Below are 21,763 nucleotides of genomic sequence, written 5' to 3' on the forward strand. Positions count from 1 at the left end.
ATATATATATATATATATATATATATATATAAAATTAGAAAAACAATTATTTGCACAAATACACATGTTCATATCTTAATCCTTTTTGCACCTTTGTCTGTGAGAATCCCAGTCTGATTTTTTTTCTTTAGTTGAAAACCTGAATTTGTTTCTGATTTCTGAGTTACTTGCCTCACAGCTGGCAAGAACCTGGAGTCTAGAAAGATTTCTTAACTAATAATCAAGTCTGTATTGGTTTTTTGGGTTTGGTTTTGTTTTGTTTTTTGAGGACGACTTGTTCTTGGCAACACCTGAAAGCAGTCCACTGTGTTCTTTACTGCTTTATCTAGAATTGAACAAGTTCTGATTTGCAGTTGTTAATACTTTCTCTGAGAAGTACTTTCTAGTGCACAGTTTTTTTGGACATCCCTTCTATGGCTGTCCTTTGTTGCCAGATTTCCTCCCTCATTCTTGTCACAGGCTGGCTGAACTAGCCAGAGAGGACTGCTCCAAAGAAAGAAATGCTATGTGCAGGAATCTTGGCAGGAATACTTCTGAAAAGTTTTCTGAGATAAATCCAGAACATTTTTCTCCTAATGTAATACAGCACTTCTGTCAAGACTTCTGAGAGTCACAGTGTTCATTTTAAAGCATTGACTTAGATACTTATACACTTGTAGAAGCAGACTGGCAATGTGTTTTGCAGTTGTCTCCTCAGTTCATCTTGAATTTTATGTGGCCTAAATATAGTCAAATAAGAAAATACACACTTAGTGAGTTCCTTATTCGTAATTTGTGATATTTACACTTACAGTGTCTTTTGAGGCTGTCCTGTAGAGTTATGTTTGTTTTTGTTGTTGTTTCTCTCTCAAAAAGGTGTCTTTTCCCTCTGAATTCACATTCCAAAGAAATAATGAAATGCATGCAGAGAATGAACTTTCTTTATGTGTCTGTTCTTCTATTGCATCAGCTGTATCTGGCCTACTCACTTAGGATCCTTTAGTATGTCTGTTCCAGTGTTTATGTAGTGTGGGTAACAGTTGAGCAGTTGTATAGCTTAAGCTAGTTTTGTGTGGTCATGATACATTGTTGGCAGTATCATAGACATAGCCTAAGATAGTGATTGTAGAATTCCATCTACAAGGTGCTGGAATTCTTTCTATTCTGAAGAATAGAAAGAAACAGTTATAATTAAAGGTCTAGATTCTGTTCTCTTCTTTGGATGCTGTCTGTTCATGATTTTTTCAAATTGACTTGGTTGCTTAAGGAAAAGCTAGCACAGCTGACATTTTTTTTTCTTCCCAAAGAAGCTACTGCATAAAAGTTGGAATGTAACTGTGGTTTATGGTTTTTTAGGTGCCTGTGGTTCATGCTTGAAGTTTTAATGACAAAGAATGAGAACAATAGCCATGCCTTCATGAAAAAGATGGCAGAAAACATCAAGCTTACACGAGATGCTCAGTCTCCTGATGAGCCAAAGGCCAATGAAGTAAGAAGTGCAGTTCAGATAAGTGTTTGATGATGGGCTAAGGGTTTCACAAGCTACTTGCTGGACAGGATTTACAGGAAATTTAAAAACATTAGTTCAGACATTTAAATTCTTTTAGAGTGTGCTAATTGCAAGTATTGTGTGTATGCTACCAGTCTCATTCTTTCCCAAACTTGCTGATCTTAGCAAGCACGCAGTACCAGAGAAGTTATTAAACAAAATTTGTTAAATATTCCTGTTATTTCCTAGTGCTTATTTTAATTCCAAATATCTGATTTTCCAACATAATTATTTTCTGGTATTGAGGAAATACTGTAGTATATTGCTGCTGTTAAATATATGTTACCAGCTGAGAAGAGAAACCGTTTATGGTGATTTGATTAAAAGCTTCTATTGTACAGCTTAGATGTCTGTAGTTTTATTATGTTTTATTAAATAGTGTAATATGAAAAATGAGGAATTCTATGTTCTAATAGCCAACAGCATGGTTAATGATGTAATTACAAAATATGTCCTTAGGAGTGGTTATTTCATGTACAGATTCAATTTGCTAAAGAACTGCATTCTCTGCACAGCAAGTAATTCCTAAAGCATAATTTTCTTTTTTTCTTCAGAAACTTTATACAGTATGTGATGTAGCACTGTGTGTAATCAACAGCAAAAGTGCTTTATGCAATGCAGATTCACCAAAGGACCCTGTATTGCCAACCAAATTTTTTACACAACCTGAAAAGGTAAATTTTTATTAATTTAATTTCCAGGGTAATTAGGGGAAATTCTTCGATTGTTACAGTTGAGATCATGTCATGGGAAAAGGCATATATTTTTTCCTCAACAATATAGTTGGTATCACCAGCTGTACAATAAGCTAGTTGTGTCTCAGCTAACATTTGCCAGAAATGTTTGTGACTTGGAGAGAGCTATATAGAGTAAACATCAACATGCTGGCAGATACTGCTAGATCATTCCATTTAAGTGTTATACATGTTCTTCTGAATGTATGGGGATATATGGATATTCTGACTGTATATTTAATTAGAATGTAAAACAGCCAAAAAAGAAAAAAGGAACATTTTTTATCTTCTGTGATATGTTTTTAGCTGTTAATAACTGGCTATTTTGTTTGATGCGCAAATCAGTCCTCTTATTGCCCGGCAGTAGTCCTAGTGAGTATATCTCTACTGTCAGCAATAATGCTAATATTACTTCAGAGATGTATTTTTTAAAAAGTATAAGTGGAACCGTAGTACTTGTCCATACTAGTTTTGATCATACCAAACAATGCATTTCACATTTTTCACCATTTGAGACTGTTAACTGCCTTACCAGAGTCCATTTAAACAATTAATTAATTCTGGTTTGAATGATGCCAGTGTTGGGGAGCTGGTGTCTGTGATAGCTGCCTGCATTCAGATATGGTGTTTTGTCTCTCTAAACTGAAGTCAGAGTGACAAAGTTCACAACTTTCAATTTTTCTAGAGAAGATAGCACTTGTTCTCTTTTAGGACTTCCCATAAAAAGTTGGAAGTGAAGCAAGAGGGAAGTCAATTTTACTTCATTTCAAGTGATGCATGTCATTTAAGAAGAAAAAATGTAAATTCCAGCTCCACATATGCCACACTGTTAGTAATGCTCTTTCAGATCTCCTCTAAAGTACTAGTGTGACTGATCTTCATTAGATTTATTCATTATCAGTAGAAGGTTGAGGCTCTGGGTAGACTGATGTAGTGGGTGGCAATCCTGCGCACAGCAGGGGCATTGGAAATAGGTGATCTTTGAGGTCCTTTTCAGCTCAAGCCCCTCTGTGATTCTGGGGTTGCATAGTGTCATCGCTCTTGAGAAATCAATAATGTGTAAATATAAAAACAACAGCAAGATTGAGCGATCAAATGCAAATTAATTTTTATTTTTTTATTTTTTTAAATAGGATTTTTCCAATGACCGGAATTACATTTCAGAAGAGACAAGGGTTCTTCTTTTGACAGGAAAGGTAGTGTATTCTGACAAGTTACAATTAATTTGAAGATTATTGTGATTTTAAATGTTCTCCTCAGCTTGATAATAAATCATACAGAGAACTGTGATACTATCAAAATTGCATGAAGAATTTGTATACAGTAATTCATCATTCATTCATTTGAGGGAACAATGAATGCTTTTAACTCCATATACTACTCAATGTGGACAAAACACCAAGGTAGTACAGAGGATGGAGAACATAAAGGTAACAAAGGCATAGGTTCTTGATTGTCTTTCAGATAGTAACAGGTTTTTTCTTTATTCAAATAAATGCGGCATAAAACTACAATTCAAATACCTAATTCTGTGATGTTGCTAGGATTGATTATTGTAGATTTGTCGTCTTACTACTTTCAATATAGCTGCTAAAGCTGTTAAATTTCACTATAAATGTCTATATCCTTTTGATCAGCTCATTTTAATTCAGATATAATTTGGCTGACAGTCCATGTAGAAGAGAAAATACCATGTCTTTCTAGTGGGGAGGAAAACGTAAACAACAGTCTATTCCAGTTTTCTACCAGCCACTCTTTTTTAGGGGGATTCTTTCTTTCTTCAGATTCCTAGGTTTCATTTAAAGTTTGTTGGAATACTTTTTATAGTAGCTCACAAAGCTAGCAGATTGTTTTCTTGAGTTTAGTGAAACAGTGCTGGCTGCCCTGTAAAAGAACAGTAGAAATTATGTCTCTATGTAACTTCATATGTCTTTTTTTAATTTTCATATTCTGTGTTCAGTGAACTATTACTGCATTAGTTTCTAAGTCTTCAGTAAGAGCACAACTCTGTAGTAATGGTTCATTTTAAGAGTAGGAACAAACAATCACTCCATCAATAGCCATCATCTCAAACTGCTGCTCCTCATGCTGTTTTTGTTCTTTACAAAAACTCCTGCTATCAGAGCAGTTCATGTGGGTGAGTTCTGCTCAGCTGGCGGAATACTGCATCTCTTCACTTTATGTTCACACTTCAACACTAGCCTGGATGCTGCTCAGCGAGTTGGTTAAGCTTGTTACACTGGCAGGAAGATAGGGACGGGGGCATGTAGATAGTTGTGTGCTCATTTAGCAAATGTTGGCATTATGTTAGGAAGAGAGGAGGCAGGGAGAAGACTACCTTCTGTAAGCTATTCCTTGTTGGATAGCAGTTGGTAGTAGGCTGGTGGTTATCTGTTTGCTGTTGCAATTGTTTCACTTTTGATATATATTTGATATATTGATATACAACTAAAGCAGAGTTTGTAGTTAGTTGTATAAATGTGGAACGTTTATCTTTTGATAAAGTATTCAGCAAATAAGGCTATAAAGGTGCCTTACCATAAAATAGCAGGATTTTTGAGTTATGTTTTTTTCTCTTCTACTCTCTTAGAATAGAGTTTTATAGAGAATCAAGAGGGGAGGGTGTCCTGTGTCGAGTTAGCATTATTTAAGTAATTGTCAGTGTTTTGGGAAAAAAAAACTTTCATTCCATGCTCTAATAGAATGCATAGACACTTGTTTTTCTGTCTAACTTCCCTTTCAGAAATCACAGATGTAGAAAGATACCCCAGTTAATCAGACCAATGTTTCTACTGGCCTTCTTTTATCCAGTGACCAAATTAATATGATCATGCAGTCCTAGCCATTTTATTTTGTATGCTTCCCAGCATATATAATTTCTAATGCAGTGCTGGACTCTGTATCTCTGTCTGTTGGTTTTGATATCTGTTTATGGTGTTCGCAAATTTGTCTGCTCATGTTTTGAACCTACTGATATTCTGCCTTCGAAGTCTCTTGTTCACAGTCTGTTTATGAAGAAGGACTTTCTTTTCTCTCTTAAACATTTTCTCTCTCAAATATTTTCTTTCTCACTTGAGTTGCACCAAATGCTTCCTATTTTCTAAATAAAACATGTTACAAGAATAAGTAAATATTGTGCAGTATTAGCACTAGAATGATGCAGCTACTGAATAAGTTTTCAGTAACAAACTTATTACAGAGATGTTGCTTTCTGATGGCCAAATGTTATCTAATATCTGTAGTATCTCTCTGTTGCCTCTTATTTCAGCTTCCTTGCATGGAAATTAATTTTTCTTGTGATAATCATAGAATACATTATTCTAGAATCATAGAATGCATTAATCTTTGAGGAAACATGAAATTACATGAAGAATATGACATGTTAGTTGAGAGAAGTCAAAAAAGTTTTCTTAAGAGACAGAAAAATCTTCTATTCAGCCTGATCAGATCATTCAACAGCCATAGCAAGATATAAAATACCATCCCTCTATCAGAGTACCACAGCATAGATGGTGTATTAAGAAATTATGACTTGACGGTGTGCCTTGACAGCTTGAAAAGGCCAACCATACCCTCGGGTAAATGAGGCCCAGGCTCAGCACTGCCAACCGTGCAAGGGAACAGGTTGTCCCACTGTGCTCTGTACTGTGCAGCCTCACCTCGAGCACTGTACATGTTTAGGCACGACAATATAGCAATTACTCTTAAGAGGGGTCCTGAAGAAGGGCTACAAAGACAGGGAAGGTATAGAGGGCAAAACGTCAAGACTGAGTGGGGATCTGATAAATGTTTACAAATATCTGAAGGAAGGTAGAAGGCAAATGGATGAGGCCAGGTTCTTCTTGGATGTGCGTAGCAATAGGACAAGGAGTAATGGCCTACAACTTGAACATAGGAAGTTACATACAAACATGCAGAACTTCATTACATTAAGGGTGATGGAGCACTAGAACAGGATGCCGAGAAGTGGTGGAGCCTCCTTCTATGGGGAGATTCAAGACCCATCTGGATGCCTACCTGTGTGACATATTGTAGGGATCCTGCATTAGCAGGGGGGCTGGATTTGATCTTTTGAGGTCCTTCCAACCTCTGTGATTCTATGAGTGGCTGCTTAAGGGTAAAGGGGTCCAGGAAGCCTGGATGCTCCTCAAGACGGAAATCTTAAAGGCACAAGAACAGGCTGTCCCTGAGTGCCATAAGGCGAGCTGCAGGGGTAGATGACTGGTGTGGATGAGCTGGGAACTGCTGTTGAGACTCAGGGAGAAAAAGAGAGTCTATGTCCTCTGGAAGAAGGGACAGGTTAGTTGGGGAGATTACAAGGAAGTAGCTAATGTATGCAGGGAGGAAGTTAGGAAGGCAAAAGCCCAACTTGAACTCAGATAGGCCACTGCAGTAAAAGACAATAAAAAATCCTTTTATAAATATATCAGTGGCAAAAGAAGAACCAAGGACAATTCTCGTCCTTTAGTTGATGCAGCAGGGAATGGCCACTGAGGACAAGGAGAAGGCTGAGGTCCTCAATGCCTTCTTTACATCTGCTTTTAATAGCCAGACCAGTTATCCTTTGGGCATTCTATGCCCTGATCTGGAAGTCTGGGACGCTACTCAGAAAACACCCCCAGCAATTCAGATGGAGACAGTCAGGGAGCACCTCCTCTATCTGGACTGTAACAAGTCCCTGGGACCGGATGGCCAACACCCTCGGGTGCTGAGGGAGCTGGTGGGTGTGATTGCCCACTCTCGGTCATGTATCAGCGCTCCTGGTTAACTGGAGAGGTCCCGGAGGATTGGAGGCTTGCTGATGTGACTCCCATCTTCAAGAAGGGCTGTAAGGAGGATTTGGGGAACTACAGGCCTGTCAGCCTGACCTCGATACCAGGGAAAGTAATTGAGCAAATCATCTTGGGTGAGATCACACGGCATGTGCGTGGTGTCCAGGGGATCAGGCCCAGCCAGCACGGGTTCACGAAAGGCAGGTTGTGCTTGACCAACCTCATCTCCTTCTACGACTGGGTGACCAGACTGGTAGATGAGGAAAAGGCTGTTGATGTAGCCTACCTAGACTTCAGCAAAGCCTTTGACATGGTCTCTCACAGGCTTCTTCTGGGGAAACTGGCTGCCCGTGGCCTGGACAGGTACACACTCCTTTGGGTGAGAAACTGGCTAGAGGGCCGTGCTCAACAGGTGGTGGTTAATGGAGTGAAGTCCAGCTGGTGATCTGTTTCAAGTGGTGTCCCCCAGGGGTCAGTACTGGGGCCTATCTTGTTTAATATCTTTATTGGCGACCTGGACGAGGGGGTTGAGTGTACCCTCAGTAAGTTTGCAGATGGCACCAAGTTGGGAGGTGGTGTTGATCTGCCTGAGGGTATAGAGGCCCTTCAGAGGGACTTAGATAAGCTGGATCGCTGGGCTGGGGTGAATGGGATGAGGTTCAACAAGGCCAAGTGCCACAACAACCCCATGCAGCACTATAGGCTTGGGGACGAGTGGCTGGATGATTGTGAAGAGGAAAGGGACCTGGGGGTGTTGATTGATGCTCGGCTGAACATGTGCCGACATTGTGCCCAGGTGGCCAAAAGGGCCAACGGCATCCTGGCCTGCATTAGAATTAGTGTGGCCAGCAGGAGCAGGGAGGTGATCGTCCCCCTATACTCAGCAATGGTGAGGCCACACCTTGAGTACTATGTTCAGTTTTGGGCCCCTCACTACAGGAAAGACATTGAGGCCCTGGAACGTGTCCAGAGAAGGGCAACTAAACTGGTGAGGGGGTCTCCAGCACAAGTCTTATGAGGAGTGGCTGAGGGAGCTGGGATTGTTTAGTCTGGAGAAGAGGAAGCTCAGGGGAGACCTCATCGCATTCTACAACTTCCTGAAGGGAGGTTGTGGTGAAGAGGGGTTTGGCCTCTTCTCCCAGGCAACAAACAGGACCCGGGGAAATGGCCGCAAGTTGTATCAGAAGAGGTTTAGGTTAGACTTAAGGAAGAACTTTTTCTCTCAGAGAGTGGTCAGGCACTGGAATGGCCTGCCAAGGGAGGTGGTGGAGTCGCCATCTCTGGCAGTGTTCAAGAGGTGTCTGGACGAGGAGCTGAGATATGGTTTAGTAGCTTGTGGTAGCAGTAGTAGTGTGAAGGCAGTTGGACTAGATGATCTTATAGGTCATTTCCAACCTTGTGATTCTATGATTCTATGATTTCTGTGATTCTTCACCAGAGGTTGGCCAGGCACTGGCACAGGCTCTCTAGGGAAGTGGTCATACTAACAAGCTGCCAGTGCTCAAGAAGCATTTGGATGACAGTCTCAGAAGTATGGTTTGAATGTTGGGTAGTTCTGTGCTGAGCCAGATGTTGGATTCAATGAATCCTTGTGGATGCCTTCCAACTCAGGATGTTCTGTGATTCTGTACACCTGCTTTCTGTGAATTAGAAATGTATGCGTTTTCTACTGGTGCAATGAATCCAATTTTGCATTACATTTTTGAAGTCCTTTTTCCCAAAGATGTTTTGCTTTGCAAATATGAGATGTTGCTACATCCTTTTGATCTAGTACTATCCAACATTACGTTTCTTGTTGGCACTTCTCTAAGCACTATCACAGCTGGTGAGGGTTCTGGAGCACGGGCCTTGTGAAGAGTGGCTGAAGGAGCTGGGATTGTTCAGTCTGGAGAAGAGGAGGTTCAGGAGAGCTTGTTGCTCTTTATAATTACCTGAAGGGAGGTTGTAGTGAGAGGGGGTCAGCCTCTTCTCTCTTGTAACTAGTGATAGGACTAGTGGGAATGGCTTCAAGCTGCACCGGGGGAGATTCAGGCTGACTGTTAGGAAATACTACTTCTCTAAAAGAGTGGTCAGGCACTGGAACGGGCTGCCCAGGGAGGTGGTGGAGTCACCGACCCTGGAAGTGTTCAAGATTTTGTGTTGAGGGACATGGTTTAGTGAGAACTGTTGGTGATGGGTAGATGGTTGGACTGGGTAATCCTGTGGGTCTTTTCCAACTTTGGTGATTCTGTGATTCTATTACTTCAAAGCAAGAAAGAGAACAATTGATGAAGTTTCATTAAATGAAGAGAAATAAAAGTGTGATAGACTGCTTGTTAATTAAGGATAAGGTCTGTAGCTCTAAACTGATGGTGTCCTGACTGAGACTGTTAATCCAGAAACAGTATTTTTAAATATTCAAGAACATATTTAAAAATGTCTGAAAATTCCTATTTTTAAAATAAAACCATTTTCTTTTAGCCAAAACCAACTGGTGTGTTAGGTACAGTAAACAAACCATTATCTGCAACTGGAAGGAGACCGTATATTAGAACTACAGGATCAGAGACTGGAAGCAATATCAGTGTAAACTCTGAGCTGAGCTCTTCTGCAGGAAACAGATCAAGGTATAGAAGTATGCATGAAATACGCTGAAATGATCTTGATTATTTATTTATTTGGAACTATTTCATTTTTAAAACTTTTGTATGTTTGTATAAATTGGTTTGAGCGCTGCTGGTCTTTACTTTTCCTCTATATCTTTGTTAGAATTGGCTATTTCTATCTGATAGAATTTCTAGCTGAAACATGAGTTAGTTTAGAGTGACGGTCATAACGTTTGTGAAAATAATTACATGACGCTGTGTCTGTGATAAGGGACTTGGCTTAAAAAGTTGCAAACACTTTATTTTCTGTTTTGTGTATCTTGGCTTTATTTTGTCTTCAATTATGCTACCAGGGAACAAAGTTCAGATATATCAGAAACTGGCGTCAGTGAAAACGATGAAAATCCTGTGCGAATTATTTCAGTCACACCAGCAAAGACAGAACCTGTGAAAAATAAGGTATGTTTGGGGATTTTGTGGACTGTATCTCTATAATTGGCTTGGAAATGGGTGTTAATTCAGTATACATCTCTATGGATGTTCTCAGAGGAATTGATCATGTCAGGTTTCATTTAATGTAACTGTACAGTTTTCTTAGCCCAATGAAACTCCTCTGATATTTCAAAACTATTGTTAATTTTATCCAGAGTAATTTATAGGAGTCATGCTCAAAAATATTACAGAAATTCAGAAAATACTTCCTTCTTTTTGATAGAGCACCAAAAGGTACCCACCTTTATTTTACATTTTTGCAGTAACTGAAGATATTGTCTGAAGAATGTCAAGTGGTCCTCTAGAACAAGCATGCAACTAACTCTATATGTTGTTTAAACTTTGCGGATTTTTAATGCCTTCTTTTTCTTCCATTAGAGAGAGATGACCAGGCCTAAATGATAACGTTGGATTTTTTTTTTAACTTATAAAGCATGTAGCTGCATGAAGTTATCAACAGTAAATATTAAGTCCTACGCACGGAATGTATTAAACTCGGCAATGTACTGGGTTCTGCCTAGGATTACAGGTCTTAAGAAGGCCCTGGGGGGACTGTCTCAGTGGGAAACCAGCAGAGCTTGTCAGCAGTATGCTTTGGCAGTCATGAGGGCAAATTGGGCCCTGGGTTTGCACCAGTATAGCCAGCAGATTGTGGTTATTCGATCCTATTTGACTTTCTTTTGACCATACCTGGAATCCTGTGACCTCAGATACTGAAAACAGGAGTCTTGCAGAGAGCCACCAATATACTAAAGTCTTGGAGAAAATGTTATTTGAAGAAAGGTTGAAGGAGTTAGGTCTCTTCATCCTAGAAGAGAGAACCTATGGCGGGACTTCAGCAGTCTTTCAGTTCCGTGAAGCTATTCACAGAGAAGATGGAGGTTTTCTGTTCTTGTTGCTTAAGGGGAAATGCCATTTGGATATAAGCAAAAAAAATCATGCATTGTGAGGAAAACTAAACACTGGGATATGTTGCCCAGAAGCATTATGGAATGTCATTTGCTCTTCAAGGATTGGTATGGCAACAAGTAGGATAACCCGTTTCTAACAGAAGGTTGGATCAGATGATTCCCAGAAGTCACTTCCAATCTGGATGAGTCTGTGATTCTAAAGTCAATACAGATTTCTCTTATAACATAGGGATATATAGATGGCTCATGCTCTGCGTATTACAAGAATTTATATATCTACAGTGACTCTTTTAATTAGACAGAATCAGAGTAATTAACAGATGTTTTGGATTTATATAATAAAAAGTTAAGTTTTCATGATCTTGTAAAATAACATCCACATGTTCACAGCAATGAGCTAATGAAGACAAGTAAAATATACATATTTCAACTGTATTATGCTTTCTTTTTTTTTTTCTTTTTTCTGTTTTTAATTCTTCTTTCCCAAAATAGAGCTCTTATGAAAGGGTAGATAACAGGGAAGATATTTATGAAATAGTTCTTCAGATTGTTTCTTAGGTTCTTGAAATGTGGCTTTAGTGGAAATTTTTCAGGAGTGGTTGTTTGTAAAGTTAGTTGAATAGCAATTGTAAATGTCTCCTATGCATCTGTAAAACAGGAATGAAGATTACGGAGACTACAAGACTTATTGAAACATTTATTCAAATGGAAGAATATTTAACAGATAAGTCCTTGGTTCAGACATAGCACTTTTAAATAGTGAGGGACCTTAATTAGTTGAAATTGCTAAGTCATCCTAGCCGTGCTTCTTAAATACTCTTTTCTCTGCATGTCTCTCCTAAGTGTTTCACAAGCTGTTGTTCAAAGGAAGCTCCAGCATTCAATTTTTGTTTCCATGTGAATTATTTTTTGTGTAGAGACTTGCATTGACACATTTGTCTTTCACATATAGGCAGCTCGTCATGAAACTGAAGCATTTCCATTACTTTGTTCATTTTACTGGGAAGAACATGCAAATAAGCCATACCTATTTAAAGGTGACAGAATTACCCATGTAAGCTTTGTAGATGACCAGATCTTAATCCCTTATAGAGGCAGTGAAGGAGCTTAAGGAGAACTGTTGTTGCAAGCCAGAGCAACTTGGAGTTCATTGTATTGACCCCAGTCTCTTTAAATTAAGACTTGGAATTGCACATGGTCTAGAAAATTCTTTTTGTTTAGCCTTAAAAATCCCATTTAGTAAAAATTTTTACTAGATCTAAGCCAGCTTGATTTATTTTTTAATAAGAACACTTTATTTTATGAACTCATGATTCTGCCAAACAAAGGTAACAATTTCAGTTTGACTTTGGCAATCTTTCTTCATATCAGTGATTTTTCTTTCCTAGGAAATTAATTCTGATCAGGCTACACAAGGAAACAGTACTGAACGTGGGAAAAAAAGAACAGCAACAGCATCTGGAACTGAGAATATTCATCAGAAAGCAGAAGAAAATAATGCAGATGAAACAGGACCATCGCTTGCAGCAAAAACCAGGAGAGGGCGTCCACCCAAACCTGAACCTCAGGGTACCACTGCAAAAAATGAGGAAACAAATAAGCCACCTGTCAGGGGAAGGAAAAGGGCAGCAGCCAGTCAAGAAAGTCCAGGAAGTTTAGAGACAGGTAACGCCAAAGCACCAAAACAGCAAGACACAGCAAAAAAACCAGCAGCAGCACAGAGACAAATTGATCTACAAAGGTAAAAAATAAATTAAATTAAAAATAAGTGGGTGGGGTGGGGCTTCTCTGTTTTAAGATAGATACTTTATTTAGAATTATAACAGAGCATATGTTAAGAGCACAGCCAAGCCACAATAATTTATAAACACCATGATCCAACATACGTTATTTTCTATTATTTGAGTGTACATACTGTCAGAGGACTGAAGTCGTTCTCTCAGATAGGATAGTATAAATTGTTTCTTGTATGTTGCATCCTGGTTCCTCTTACTAGCACTGCTGTTTAAAAGAACTAAGAGTTGAGGTTCTTTCAGTACATTCATTAATGCGAAGTGTACAGGAATTTGTGCATTGCTCATTGATGATAAAGGCTTAAAGAGCGATCGTCTTTAATGAATAGAATAAACTGTAATTCCAACTGTAATTATTTTCTCATGTGTTGTGTCTGATGCTTGTTTAATATTAACAAACATTTAATATACATTTTAAATAAATCAACAGCAGAATTTGCAACCATAATCTGAAAAATAGCTCTCTGATAATTTATTATTCTGTCCTTTAGTATTTAAATGCGTTGATTTATTTCCAATGTAAACAAGCAACAAATAAGCATAAATGTGCTGGTTCTGATACAGTGGTGGTTTTAATGAAAATGTGTTGAAAGCTGTAGAGCAATAATGGTAAGGTCAGCAAACCGGCATATTGGAAGAAAGCTCAATCTCAGGGAGGTGTGAATAACTGGGATGGTTTCTTTCTAGAGATTTTGTCAAATTGAAGATCTTGCAGAGAATCTTGGTAAAAAAGAATTACCCTTTTCCTCTCACAAGATTCATGTACTAGTGAACTGTTCAGTCTTTCAAGAGAACAGTATTTGTGTTCTGCCTTGCAATGCTTGATTTATATGTCAGTTTTCTTAAAGTCTTCATAAAAATACTGCTCTACCAATAGTCTTAAGTAAACCAGCTCTATCAAGATTCCTTCTTTGAAATATGCAGTACATCGTTTCTTGGAAAAAATACCAAAACAGTGTTAACATTTTTCAGAAGCCAGGTGCTTGGAAGTGATGGAGATTCACTGTTGGAGATAGACTCAAGTCCAGGATATTCCCAGAGTGCAATGGATCTTTTTAAGGCCTGTGAGAGCAGCCAGGAAGACACTGAGGATACAGAGATAGCAGAGGGAGGCTTCCTTAAGGTGTAGCAGGCATCTTATGTAGGACAATTCTATGGTTTTTATTGCAGTTTATACAGTAGGGAATCAAAGAAATGTCGTCTTTTTCTAGAAGAACGTATGTAAAACTAGCTACATGTGATAGATTTTTTGCTTTTAAGTCAAACTGTACAAAGTAGTGCAGAAATTTGAAAAACCTTTGATTTGCTTCTAAGTAAAGCTATTTTTATAATTCTAGGTTTTTAAATACAGTAAGCTAAAACAAGTTGTTATTATACTGTGGTTTCAGTGAGAGCTCCAAATAAATGTAATTCTGTTTATGCTGAGAAAGCATAATTCAGTTATGGCATTATCATCATTGAACTTGTGTATTTTCAAGGTAATCAGAAAGCTATGATATACAGTAAGGAAATTCAGTTGTACTGAGCTAATGAAATAACAGCTAAGAAGATACATGCTAGAGTTGGAAGACTCGGCGTATAAAGAAAGAGTGTATAACCTAACACTTAGATGTTATAGATAGCATTTGATTCAGAATTAGCTGTAATTTCCTTGTCCTTAAAATTAACCTTTATTTCCTTTTCTCCCCCCACAAAAGGTAAAAAGAAAACTCACTCGAAAAGGGAGGAAATGAAGGCCAAATAAAGGCATGCTCCAAGCTTCTGCAAAAACTAGGATTCAGAAATTTCCTGTACAGGAACTGAAATTACTTCAAAAAACACACAGCTTTCAGCTCTGAAAACAGAAGGAAAACTATGCTTCCCTTCCACGTGAAATTAATCCTTCTCAATGGAAATGTAAAGCAGAAACTCTTGAGAAAGAGGCTAAAAGCATCTGTACTTATTTCCCCAGAGACTTTTTTTATGAAAAGTCAATAATTAAGCAAATTGCTTAACACTTGGTTCCAGTTCCTGCATTCTGGAGTTTAAAAGTGTATTTACACCATTAATTTTCATGCTGCATTTTTTTTTTTTTTTAAAGGAAGTCAGAGGGAGGTCCTTACACTGACACTGAAAATTCGCGATCCTAGAGCCAGGTATTCCCATGTTTCACAGAAAAAGTAGAAGTCTACTGAATGGATTTTAAATAAGACTAGAGGAAAAAAAAATCACAAAAAAAAAAAGTTTTTTTGCTTTACTTTTGGAGACTGTTTTATGTATAATTCTTTCTGCCTGCCTACTTTTCTGCAAAAGTAAGATGTACAGATTTCAGTTCCCTGCTATGAAAAGTCATGTGGTGGCAATTTTATAAATGTTGCTTTCTGATTTTTATCAGAGTGGGAAAGTAATCACTTAAAATTATTAATTCGCAAGTAGACATTTCATTTTTTAATTTTCCCTCCATTTTAGTTTAATATAATTTGCAATAAATGTACATATTGATGTTTGTTTTATAAAAACATATATCACTTTTAAGTGTTTTTACTCCTGTGGTTCTGTTGGAATATTCTGAATTTTAAAGGAGTAAAGACAGTCCAGCATTTGATTTTATAATGTTTGTCACCAGATTTTTATTATTGATGTAAAGAAAAAAAAATCAATTTTTAAAAATAGTTGGACTTTGGCAGCTTTGTAAGGAAAGTTGGAAATGTTTAGGATTGCTCTCAATTTTAAGCATCGTGCTGATTGGAAGTAAGTCTGTTTTGCATTTTGTCTTCCTGTTCAGGCTCATTTTTAATGTTTATTTTAGAAGATTGTTGCATCAATATTACGTTTCCTGGCATTGTTCAGCATAGATAAAAGTGTACACTTTTATGTACACATGATCATATTTAAGTTTGTTGCATAAAATAAACGCTTCTAGGTGTCACATAGCAGTCTTTTTTTTTTTTTTTTTGCCTTTTTTTTTTTTAATTTCTCAAAAAACCTGTATCTATGCATGCTCTTAGGTGTTCATAGAAATAAGCATAGAAGCTGTAAAGCAGACAGCTTCATGTAGTTTAAAAGGTATGTGTTTAGGTGAAATTATGGTGGATAACTGCTAAGGTTGAATGGCAAGAAGGGGGTTGGTCTGCAGAATGACTGCAGGCAGTTCGTTTTGCTCCTCCATGCCTCAGTGCTCTGTTTCTCTTTTGCAAATTGTTTTGCAATCCCATGCTGGCCCCATAGAGGAGCTGGGTGCTGTTGACTGAAGTTGAGGATTACTCACTGTCCTGGGATGGATACAGTGTGGTTGCATACTGATAAACAAGGACTGAGTCCCTTATCAAGCATTTATTTGGTGTTGAGGTGTATTTTTCCTCTGTTACAGAGAAAATGTACTCTGCTTTGCAAGTGCAACTTCTCCTAGAACTGTCTGAGAATATTTGACTTGAAGTATTTTAGATGCTCTCGTTGAAGGGGATTTGAAAAGCATTTAATCACACATTGATCCATCAGGGTTTTGATTTCTGTAATTGAGATGCTTCCACAAATTTGATTCACTAATCATAACACAGTTGGTTTGGGTTTTTGTGCTCTGGTCAAATGCTTCCCTCATGGAATTGATGTGCTCTGCTGGTTTAAAACAATTTTTAAACTTTCAGGTAGAAGTTTGTAGGTGCTACCAAGAAGGGAACTCTCTCAAAAATGAGCTCTGATTTAGTGATGTGCCTTTAAAAACTATTTGAAAAGTCTTGGCAAATTGTGCAAATATTTAATTCTGAATTGTTTCAAAAAACTATTTTGGGGGGGCAAGTTTTTTTTTTTTTTTTTTATAGGTCAGTTTTTAATCAGTTTAATTGTCAAGTCAACAAAGGGATCCTCATAGAGCTTTTGAGGCTAGAGTTTGTGGAAGTTATATGGCTCAGTGCCATGCTCAGAGCAAGGCTTTTTTTTTTTTTTTTTTCAGTTTTCTTTTTAGACTTAAAGTTTCTTCCATTTTCTTTAAATGGACATTTGAATTACTTCTGTACGTTGACTACCACTATAGCTAAAGAAAATGAGCACTCCGTGCTGCAAATTAGGCTGTGCAGAAATGCATACCAACTGTAGGAAAAGGTCCACTGGTTTGTTGACACCGTAGACCAGCTTACATGCAGAATTTCTCTGCCTGACTCCAGCTGCCACTCACCAAAGTCCTGAGAGCACATGTGGCAAAATTCAGTTATTCCAGGGATGAACATTAGCCTTTATACCAAATACAGGGAAGCACAGGCATGATTTTTATCCATACGTAATGTATGCATTGCCAGTACTCTTTTTGAGGTTAGAACAAATAATAAAAATCTGTTGATCAGTGTAGAGCTGTGGAATTGAAGGCAAATTACTGCAAGGGAGGAGATGCTTATTTTGTAGTTGACTGTATGCGAGCTTTCAAAGCAGTGGGGATTGTCTCATGGTAATGAGAGAACTGATGCTCAGAGGTTTCCACCTTTTATTCTGTGATAAGGAATAAAAGAAAGCCCAGTTAAAACCCAGTGTTTGTGGATGGCGTTGAGGTTTCACATTCAGATCCATAATTAGCTCTAGGATACCATCTTTTAAGTTCCCATTTTCATAAAACTGTGACTTGATTTCTTAGCAAACATGCATTTATCTCTGTTTCTGTGAGGCTGTTTGGCTCTTAAAACAATAGGAGAAGAAGGCTGTTCTGGGACCATCCTTTGTAAAGTAGTACATGAAACCTGAACTACAAAGCAAAATTTAATCTGAATAATTACAGAATCACAGAATTGCCAGGGTTGGAAGGGACCTCAAGGATCATGAATCTCCAACCCCCCTGCCACATGCAGGGCCACCAACCTCCCCATTTAATACTAGACCAGGCTGCCCAGGGCCCCATCCAATCTGGCCTTGAACACCTCCAGAGACAGGGCGTCCACAACCTCCCTGGGCAGCCTGTTCCAGTACCTCACCACTCTTTCTGTAAAGAACTTCCCCCTGACATCCAACCTAAATCTCCCTTCCCTCAGCTTAAAACCATTTCCCCTTGTCCTGCTGTCACTCACCCTTTCAAAGAGTTGATTCCCCTCCTGTTTGTAGGCTCCCTTTAGGTACTGAAATGCTGCAATGAGGTCACCCCGCAGCCTTCTTTTCTCCAGGCTGAACAAGCCCAGCTCCCTCATCCTGTCTTTGTAGTGGAGGTGCTCCAGTTCCCCGATCATCTTTGTGGCCCTCCTCTGGACCCTCTCCAACAGTTCCATCTTTTTTGTACTGGGGGCTCCAGATTTGGATGCAGTATTCCAGATGGGGCCTCACAAGAGCAGAGTAGAGGGGAACAATCACCTCCCTGTCCCTGCTGGCCACTCCTCTTTTGATGGAGCCCAGGAATAATTGTTATAAACAAAGTAATATTTCTATAGCAAACTGGTCTGTGTCTTAAACAGGAAGGATAATATGCATCGTTAATCTGCATATGCATGTGCTAAATAACAACAAAAATACCTTTCCTAAAATGTTCTCCAGCCGGTAGATGTTTAGCACACATTAGTGGACCAAGTTCGATGCTAGTTAACATGAAACTCAGTAGCCAGTCTGCTTGCTCTCATAGCTGAACTGTCTTGTCTGAAGTTCCAGAAAGATTTGGATTCACTAAATCAGTACCCAAGAAATTGTTTCTTTAAGAAATCAACTGTGTTGATCCTTGTCCAGTTGCATGTGTGCTCCAGTGTTGTTTTTGGCAGTAATAAGTTTGTTTGTTTGTGTGCAGAAATCAAGACACATATCAGTGCTTGAGGAAATAGCCCAAACCAAAGAAGTTGGACTATAAAGTCTGCTTGCAAGCCAGGCTCCAGGTGTGCATAGCTGATAACTAAACATCATTCAGAGTAGCTGGTCTCAGCGTGAGGAATTGTCCTGGTGCAACAACAGGTATGCATAGAGAATAGCAAGGTGTTGAACAGCAGCTGAAGTTCTGTACAGCAGCACCTGCTGTGTCCCTCCAGCATCAGAAACACGACCCATCCTTCCCTCAGTACCTGGCCTTACTTTCTGTAGTTCCAAAGGAGCTAATGAAGTTTTATGCAACTGTAGCAGCTTGTAAAGAAAGAAATAAGTGATCGGATGGGACTGTAGGAAGAGGTCAGTTCAGACTTGTTCAGATTCAAACCCTTTGCTCAGGTTACAGAAGCCAAAGAAGCATGCACGCTCCCTCCATTACCTGGTAGAAGCAGCTACACCTGAACTCAGCAATGTCTCATTTGCCTAAAGACAAACAATGTGATCGTGTTCCTCAGAACTTTGGTGTCACTCATGGATGTTTGAGGCAAGCTGTACTTATGCTACAAAGTTACAGAATTACCATCTGCAGTATACAGTCATTGTAACACTGCCCTGGGAGAAGCCTTCCTATTTTACCTGAAAGGTCTTCCTAACCCACAACAATGTATCTTCTCTGTTTCTGCTTTGCAGGTGTGATTACAAACTTTTGTCAGGGAACAGCTAGACTCCGCAGTGGCTGGGTGTTGCCAGTTAGGAGGAAGAGTCAGGACTTGCTATGACCCTTTAACTTTGATAAGAGCCATTCTATTTTCAGCCTGGTGGGTTTACCACCAGCTGCACAATTAGATCCCTGATCAGTAGAGCTGAGACATCCATGGGCAGCACAGATGGTCGGCACAGTTGGGTCCTTGAGGAGTAGGAGCATCGGGAGGCACGTCTGCTCTTCAGAGGAAGCACAGTGGTTTATTGGAGCTAATTTGTAACTTGCTGAGAAGTCATGCTGGTGTTGGGCTGGTCAACAGCAAGTCAGCTGAGGTAAGAAGCTCAACCAGGTAGCTCTGCATACATTCAGTGTCCCACCCACAACTAGACTATTATTTCAACAGCCACGAGAGCTTAGATGTGTGTTCACAGCCACAAGAGTTCAGATGTGTGTTCATACAGCTGCAAGGCAGGCAAGCTCTAGAACAAGAAATACAGGTTTACTCCTTAAGTTCAGTCATTAAACTCACCTCTGTTTGCCCTGGAAGCTGAGATTGATGTATCATGGCCCTGATTCACCAAAGCTTGGGAAGCAAATGCTGGCCTATGATTATTGCAGTCTCAGACATGAGCTGAGTTGCTTTGGTATTAGGTCTGAGTGCTCCACAGCAGGTAGATTATCACCATCTGTTCTAGAATAATTTGAGTTTTCTTTGGTGCAGCATAGGTGTAGCAACCACTTGTCTGTCCAGGCAGCAGGAAAGTTGGGATGTTGAGGATATTTTGGGGTAGCACTGGTGTCTCTGGGAAAGGTGTCTGATTTTAGCATGTTCCCAACTTTCTGCTTGGGTGAGGTTTCTCTCTTACATGTAGTTGCTGCATAAAGCTCTTTGCTGCTCTTACTCAAAGCCTCTAATGTAATGTCAGACAGACTTTCACAAGTGCATGTTGTTCATCACATTAACAATTGGAATTTCTCCTGTTGATGTTTTTCCTGTGCACATCTGAAAATCTGATGTCTTTTACTGCTTTTATTTTGAAACTACAATACAGTTTTCAGCCATTTTGATACAAATATTCCTTTTTTTTTTTCCTAAAAACTTAATTTGTCACACCAGTGGTTTCCACATGCTTAACTAGATGTTGCAAGGACATACTTCATTTCACTTTGTAATATTCCTAGTCTGAGGTAGGGGTTTGGAGGCTGATCTTGAGATCACTGTGAGTTATTCTAGGCCGGTGGTGATACTTCCTCATGGTACAACAGTATTCATGTTGGATTTCTAAGGTGTTTTTCCAGAAACCAGAGGCGAGGTGGCATTTATGTGATAAGTTTTGTTTGATTTAGACTGGAAAAGAGCAAGTAAACCCCAAGCTCCAAACTGTGTGTGTTCCTCCCAGCTATGAGGAAGTCCTACCTGTCCTTTGCCATCATTTGGAGCATGAATCTATCCCAGCTCAAGTAGATAGTTCTGGCTGCTCTTTGAGAACTGCGAGTACTTCGTGGCTCTGGGGCTCCATCATATCTCTGTGTATAAATACCTGATAGAAGGTAAAGAACTGGTGTCAGACTCTTCTCAGTGACCATACAAGAGGCAATCATGGTGAACTGAAATACAAGGAATTTTGTTCAAATGCTTTTAAAAGAGAAATAATAATAATATTTACAGTGCACAATGGAGCACTGGCTTGGGCTGCTCAGAGGCTGTGGGCTCTCCTCCTTGGAGATGTTCAAAAGCCACCTGGCCATGGGCCTGGGCACCTGCTCTGGTGTCCTGGCTGGGCTGGGCTGGAGGGACCCACAGGTCCCTGCCAGCCTCAGCCGTGCTGTGCTCCTGTGATGTCAGTACTGGGCTCTGAGTCCTTTGAAATGATGGCAGTTCACTCCAGGCAGCATTACATGTTTTTCTGATTGCACACCTCCAAGCAGGCACCTTTCCCATTCATTTTCTCTTCCTGCTGACCCTGTTTGGTTGTTTTTTGTTCTCATAACATGAGTTCATAATTTCACTCATTTTTCAAAACCAGTAAGTACAACGTGTGGCAGTAACGTCGGGGCTTTTTTGTATAATCTCTTTTAACCTTCAGGCACCAACCATTTGAATGCACTGACACAGCAGATACTACCAAAATCCTTCTAAGTAGGATAAGGGAGGTGGCTCTGACCTACTTTGAAGTATGTATGTATATATAAAAATAATCTGTTTATTTTATTACAGTTCAGACTCATGGCAGCTTTCTTGATGTCCAAACAGTTGCAAGTGCAGAGACTCCCAGAGTTGGGGGAGGAGTGCAGAGCTGAAATGGATGGCTTCTACTGCAGCCTGGCTTGAGTGATTCTGCAGGGCTGTGCAGCAAGCAGGGCCAGGGCCAGCAGCAGGGAGGGCCAGGCACATGTGTGGCTGTAGGCTCAGAAGGAAATTGCCCCTGTCCACACCACTGGGTATTGTTCTTAGAAAGATGAACTGACCAGTAGGTATAGTTACAAATTCTAGATTTGGGACAGA

At 39.4% G+C, this 21,763-nt stretch overlaps 1 protein-coding gene across 4 annotated transcripts in view; it reads left to right on the forward strand.

The window, feature by feature from the left end:
* The window catches only part of PDS5A (PDS5 cohesin associated factor A), a 74,488-nt gene extending 58,763 nt beyond the window's left edge, over positions 1–15,725 (forward strand). For 2 of the 4 annotated variants that reach the window (XM_031588498.2, XM_090139547.1), the window contains exons 27-34: positions 1,336–1,468; positions 2,083–2,202; positions 3,396–3,458; positions 9,495–9,640; positions 9,973–10,078; positions 12,411–12,763; positions 13,788–13,938; positions 14,513–15,725. In XM_031588498.2, coding sequence (XP_031444358.1) covers positions 1,336–1,468; positions 2,083–2,202; positions 3,396–3,458; positions 9,495–9,640; positions 9,973–10,078; positions 12,411–12,763; positions 13,788–13,938; positions 14,513–14,548 — 1,108 coding nt within the window. In that variant the 3' untranslated portion in view covers positions 14,549–15,725. The remainder of the gene's footprint in view (positions 1–1,335; positions 1,469–2,082; positions 2,203–3,395; positions 3,459–9,494; positions 9,641–9,972; positions 10,079–12,410; positions 12,764–13,787; positions 13,939–14,512) is intronic. The other 2 variants (XM_031588499.2, XM_031588500.2) reach the window with 2 other exon arrangements.
* Positions 15,726–21,763: the final 6,038 nt, after the last annotated feature.

Source organism: Phasianus colchicus, chromosome 4 (genome assembly GCF_987193195.1).
Source record: "Phasianus colchicus chromosome 4, bPhaCol1.hap1.1, whole genome shotgun sequence".
Taxonomy (NCBI): Eukaryota; Metazoa; Chordata; class Aves; order Galliformes; family Phasianidae; genus Phasianus; species Phasianus colchicus.